The sequence below is a fragment of the Lipotes vexillifer genome, unplaced genomic scaffold, assembly GCF_000442215.2.
Source record: "Lipotes vexillifer unplaced genomic scaffold, Lipotes_vexillifer_v1.1 scaffold1451, whole genome shotgun sequence".
In the NCBI taxonomy this organism is placed as follows: Eukaryota; Metazoa; Chordata; class Mammalia; order Artiodactyla; family Lipotidae; genus Lipotes; species Lipotes vexillifer.
In genome coordinates, this window is record NW_006795096.1 from 498,003 (window position 1) to 503,955 (window position 5,953).

At 55.6% G+C, this 5,953-nt stretch overlaps 1 protein-coding gene across 1 annotated transcript in view; it reads right to left on the reverse strand.

Moving 5' to 3' along the window:
• IQCE (IQ motif containing E) overlaps nt 1-5,953 on the reverse strand; it is a 39,490-nt gene that overhangs the window by 16,114 nt on the left and 17,423 nt on the right. Inside the window, exons 10-13 of the mRNA XM_007467425.1 lie at nt 4,991-5,063; nt 4,741-4,790; nt 2,306-2,469; nt 1,027-1,082 (exon numbers count right to left, since the gene is read on the reverse strand). Coding sequence (XP_007467487.1) covers nt 1,027-1,082; nt 2,306-2,469; nt 4,741-4,790; nt 4,991-5,063 — 343 coding nt within the window. The remainder of the gene's footprint in view (nt 1-1,026; nt 1,083-2,305; nt 2,470-4,740; nt 4,791-4,990; nt 5,064-5,953) is intronic.

Below are 5,953 nucleotides of genomic sequence, written 5' to 3' on the forward strand. Positions count from 1 at the left end.
CCCCCCCCCCCCCCCACCCAGAACTCACTCTCTCTGGAGCAGGGAGCACGCAGACCCAGCCGAGATGGGGCAGGTGCGGTAATAAACAGAGAGCAGAGCACAGAAAGTGAAATCGTAAAAACTGCTTTTCTTTGTGCTTGTTTATCCTATTATTTCCCTAGGACGTCTGGAATTTTCAGCCTCTGTGCTTTCACACGTCAAAGACGATCCAGCTCTGCCAGCTGGAGATACTGAGCACCTTCAGATTTCCACCGATACCAGCATCTCTCCGAGCAGAAGAGCGCTGCCCCACCGGCTCTGGAGCACCTCTGGCTGCCCTTCTTTCCTAACAAGCTTTATTCTTGAACTACCCACAATTTATAGACACTTAAGTTTTCTGATTTGTAAACACGTGAAATTATTGTGTTTTTTGATCGCTCCCCTCTAGGTTTACTCTGCTCAACCAAACAGTTGACAGCTCTAACTTGATACTGTACCAGCACTCAAAAGGTAGGGACACTTCTGACCCATTTCAACAGAATCAGCTTGACGACATTTGCAAATTCACTTGGGGGATATGAGGAAACGTTAACTTCCTAAATTTCCTGGTTGGCAAAGTGCGGATGCACAGTTTTCTGTGAATTCAAATACTATACGGGTGGTGAGAAACACAGTCTGGTAAGTGACTGGCAGTAAAGAGCCCCCATGTGCACGGCAGGCTGGGTGTCTGAAAGGCTCTGGGATCCTACGCACCCAGCGATGGGTGCCCACGAGAGCCTGAAACGTTTTGGTGTGTCGTGTGACCATGCTTTGCCGTCTGTGACACGAGGGACAGGAATGACACGTCCGGACCCGTAAGAGTCTCCTCTTGCCAGCGTGTCCGCATGCCGTCTGCGGACAGACAGCCACCGTTTACATGTTCAGTGCGACCCGACTCCCTGCATAAGTCCCGGGAGCGGCGCTACGTCTGTCCCATGTTCTAAGACCGGCTGCTCTCACACAGGCAGGTCCTGAGCAGGGAAGGTGCCGTAGCGGGACCACACTCACTTTTTCCAGCTCTGCGATCCGCCGAAGCAGCCGGGGCTTGCTCCACTCCACAGAGCCTGATGGAACAGCGGGGTGTGACAGGCGCCCTTCGTACAGACGTCCCGACGGGCCCCTTCGGCCCGGACCTCCCGTCTGGAGCACGGCCCGACGGCATCCCCTCCACAGGCTGGCCCCCACGGCCGGCGGCCCCACGCCCGGCAGACCTGTGGTGCCGAGGGCGGCCCCACGGCGACGTCTGTTCCCTTTCACCACGGCTTTACTGACACAAACGGTCGGGAGAGGGCTCAGTGCGGCCTTCTCTCCCGATTCCAGCCCGTCGGGCTCTGGCCTCACCAGCCTGCCAAGACGGCCTTTCTCCAGCTCAGCAGCAAGTCCACTCCGCCACATCCCAGGCCCTGGCCTCGGCCGCAGCCCCCGGACCACCAGCGTGTTCCCCGGCACCCACACGCTCCTGGCGGTCCCTCAAGCGGCTCAGCTGGTCCACCCTCCCCCCACTCACTCGCTGGGTGACTGGACTCTCGCCGGGTCATCTGGTCCCCGACGGCCTCCAGGACCGGTCCTCCTGCCGAGGGCCCTGCCCGACCCCCGACTCACCGACCTCCACCGGCCACCTACCCACCCCCCCCCGGCATGCTCGCTCCACGTCCCCCACCCCCGCCTGTCCTTTCAGTAGCCCGGACCCCCGTGTCCCTCACAGGCTGCACCCACTCCCCACGTGCACTGGAGCCTGGCCACCTCTCACCACTGCTGTGCCACCTGGCACGGTGTCCACTCAGCACAGGAGCAGGGGGTCCTCGAGGGGCGAGGCAGACCCTCCCACCCCTGCTCCAGCCCTCTGTCCCCTGAGTGGCCTGCAGGGCCCTGTTCTCCCCCGCCCTCACCTCTGTGTCCATGGCCAGCGCGTACGCAGGCTGGGCCCCCGGCCTCAGACGCGCCGGGACTCTCGGGGGCTCTGCGCCTGCTGGTGCCCCCCCGGCCCCCCTCCTCCTCCCCCGCCGCGGCCCCCTGACCCACGCTCTTACCACTTGGCCAGCATCTGACCTGCTGGCTTCTCGTCTTAGCAGGAGCGCCTTCACTGCTCTAGCTCTGTGTCTAGAACGGCGCCTGGCACTCAGCAGGCTCCCGCCGCTTTGGAACACACCTTGGAGCAGCGCTGCCCCGGGGTGCGCGGGGGAAGGAGGGCCACGACTCCCCTGCGGCCACAGCCGCCCGCATCTTGGGGCCCCTCCTGGCATCCCCACCCCCGCCTCCCCCCTTGGCGGCTCTGGGGAGCAGGTACCCTTTATCTTGGAGACAGTGGGGGAGTCGCTCAGCACGCGGTCCAGGTCTTCCTTCAGGCTCTGGTTCTCCTCTGTGAGCTCCTGGACGCTCCGGGACAAGCTCAGGAGGGCACTGCTCATTTTTTTCTGCCTTTTAAGGCCGATGTGCTTCTCCACTGGAGGCCTAGGAGGAACGAGACCAAGCGGCTAAGGTTTGGTGCCTGAACTGGTTTAATACGCGTCCTAAGTGAGGGGTGGGCACTCGGCAGCCTGGGCGCTCAGCGTGGTTTCTGCTGATGAACGTTTGCGATTAAACAGGGAACACTAACTCTGAAGCCCAGACAAGCAGACTGCTATCCGTTCTTCTCATCAGCGAGCCCATGTCACAAAATACCGTGTTCAGTCATTAGCAATGGACATTAAACAGGATCACTAAAGAACTTGTGGAAATTTACTTTCTCTGTTGTTCCATAAGTACTTAGATAATAGTTTGTTTTTTCTTTTCTTTTTTTTTTTTTTTAAAGAAGATGTTGGGGGTAGGAGTTTTATTAATTTTTAAAAATTTTTGCTGTTTGGGTCTTCGTTTCTGTGCAAGGGATTTCTCTAGCTGTGGCAAGCGGGGGCCACTCTTCATCGCGGTGCGCGGGCCTATCACTATCGCGGCCTCTCTTGTTGCGAAGCAGAGGCTCCAGACGCGCAGGCTCAGTAGTTGTGGCTCATGGGCCTAGTCGCTCCGCGGCATGTGGGATCTTCCCAGACCAAGGCTCGAACCTGTGTCCCCTGCATTAGCCGGCAGATTCTCAACCACTGCGCCACCAGGGAAGCCCCTTAGATAATAGTTTTGATCTTGCCTTTTATTCCACAAAATAAGTCTAAAATACAGTCAATCCCCATTATTCACAGAATCCGTATTTGCAAATTCGCCTACTCACTAAAACGTATCTGTAACCCCCAAATCGATGCCTGCGGTGCCTCTGCGGTCGGTCTGTGGTCCCTCACGGGCAGAACGGACGAGGGTCTGAGTTGCAGGCGGGCTCGCTCCCGGCTGGGGGGGACAAGCGCCATCCGCATCTGGTCTCAGATCTCGTCCCATCCACAGGGTGGGTTTTGAGGTCTTTTCTCATTTTTGTGCTTTCTGTTGATTTCACCGCTCTCAGTGGTCCCCTGCAGCACAGTTCTTACTTGCTAGGAGGCTGTGACACAGCTCAGGGAGGAACCGCACGTGTCAGAGCTTCGTTCAGGCCTGAGTCACGGCGCGGATGGTCAAGAGCTCAGTGCTAATGAACCAACAACAGACACTAAATAAGGTGCCTTTGAACAGAAACACACATGAAGGCGGGTTGTATGCCGGTCAGGTGGTGGGAAAGCTGTGACCGGAGGGTCGCAGGAACAGAACTTCTCACACCTAGAAGCACTGGTTCAGCATTTGCCAATTCAGTGTTCGTGGACACTTCATAGAACATAACGCTGTGAATAATGGGAATCGACTGTAACTCCTCTGGCCCTTTACAGAAAGTTTGCCACCCCTATTTTATTTTATTTAATTAATTTATTTTTGGCTGCACTGGGTCTTCGTTGCTGCACGCGGGCTTTCGCTAGTTGCGGCAAGAGGGGGCTACTCTTTGTTGCGGTGCGTGGGCTTCTGATTGCGGTGGCTTCTCTTGTTGCAGAGCACGGGCTCTAGGCACGCGGGCTTCAGTAGCTGTGGCACGTGGGCTCAGTAGTTGCGGCGCACGGGCTCTAGAGCGCAGGCTCAGTAGTTGTGACTCACGGGCTTAGTTCTCCGCGGCATGTGGCATCTTCCCGGACCAGGGCTCGAACCCGTGTCCCCTGCACTGGCAGGCAGATTCTTAACCACTGTGCCACCAGGGAAGTCCCGACCAGCCCTCATTTTAAACTACTAGGAGGAAAGGAGAAAAGGGAAGACCGTGCCTGGCACATTGTAAACGCTCAATAAATGTCAGTAATTCACTGCAGAGGCTGGTGACACAACCAAATCTAAGATAAGGGATCCCTCCTTTCCTAATTTGTTGAAAGCCTGGTATCACCTGGGAAAGGGACAAGGGAAAAGCCACGAGATAAGGAAACTTTCATGTCTCTCCTAATAAACTTATTCGGCAAGATGAACTTGTACTTGGTACTAAGTGTCTTCCGAAAAGGAAGATCTGCTTTGAAAAATAGTGTTTTCTAAGTCTAAGCTGGAAGCTGTAAAGTAGTGCAGACAATGAAAGCCCAGAGCACCGACTGTGCTGTTAGTGGGCAGCACATGGCAACTGTGAGGGCACGTCTGTAACATCCCAAAGGGAAACATGCCAGCTCTAACCATGAGTAACATGGGCGCAGGCTCCCAAGTCAGGGCAGTGTCTGCAGGCTCCACATAAGGCCTACCCTGCTCTGACAGCAGTTTAACATGAAAACAACATATGAAACATGGCTCCCAAGGAGAGGATCATACTTCTTTCCTGTCGTTTCAGAACTTGCCAGGAGAGTCTGGAGACGATGAATCTGTAAACACCAAATTAAAACGCATTTAATACAAAATGAAAAAACTGCAGTGATTCCCGACTTCTGCCCAGTGGCAGGAAGTGAGCACTAAGTTGCTGATTTGTGTTCAAGTTAAGATGAACTAGAAGAGGGCCCCTCAGTGCAGCTGGCCCTCCCCCCTCCGACCCCGCCCCCCCGCCCTGGGGCAGGAGGGCGCGCACCTCCTCGTAACACGTCTCCATGGCGATCCTCATCTCCTCCAAGTTAGTGGTCTTCATGTCAGTCTGCAGTTTGCTAAAAACCCAAGTTCAGAGTTGACATGGCAGTGCCAGCATTCCCGGGCAGAGCAAGAGGAAGCCTGTTTCCCGGAACATGAGAGAAGGGTGGGCTTGGGAAGAGAACCGGGCTGGGAAGCGAAGCCTGAGCCGGCCCTCAGCTGGCCGTGGCCTTGCACAAGGCCGAGGAGGGAATTCTCACACCTACAGGGCCCTTCCTTGCTGGACCTGCCCCTTTCCAGGGTGAGGTAACCGACCCCTGGCAGATGTTCTTTGCTAACAAGGGCCTGTCTTTAAAAACCGCAGTAATTGTGAAGAAAGACCTCAGGGTTAGACGGGAAGAGTCATCTTTGGGGAAGGTGGGGGGAATTGTTCTTTAAAGGAAAGAGAATCATTTTTTTCAAGTTGTATTGCCTGTATAATTCCCCTTGTTCTCAACACGTAACAGACTTTAGGGAAAAGGCTCTAACAGAGAAATGAAAGCAAAGTTACAGAGTTCAGGATTCTGAGACACAGAAGAAATCGGCAAATGATAAAAATTTTAAAGTTGACGATTCCAGCAAGAAACAAAGGAGGGGGGTTCTATTGTATAAAGAGGATACAACAGCAAGTGAAAACTCAGATTTCCTTAAGTAAACTCAAAACACAGCTAGGAAAGGGTCTCCTCTGTGATAAAACAGCAGCAAAGGAGTCCGAGCTGCTGCCCTAAAAACAGCACCAGGGGGGCTTCCCTGGTGGCGCAGTGGTTGAGGGTCCGCCTGCCGATGCAGGGGACGCGGGTTCGTGCCCCGGTCCGGGAAGATCCCACGTGCCGCGGAGCGGCTGGGCCCGTGAGCCATGGCCGCTGAGCCTGCGCGTCCGGAGCCTGTGCTCCGCAACGGGAGAGGCCACAGCAATGTGAGGCCCGCG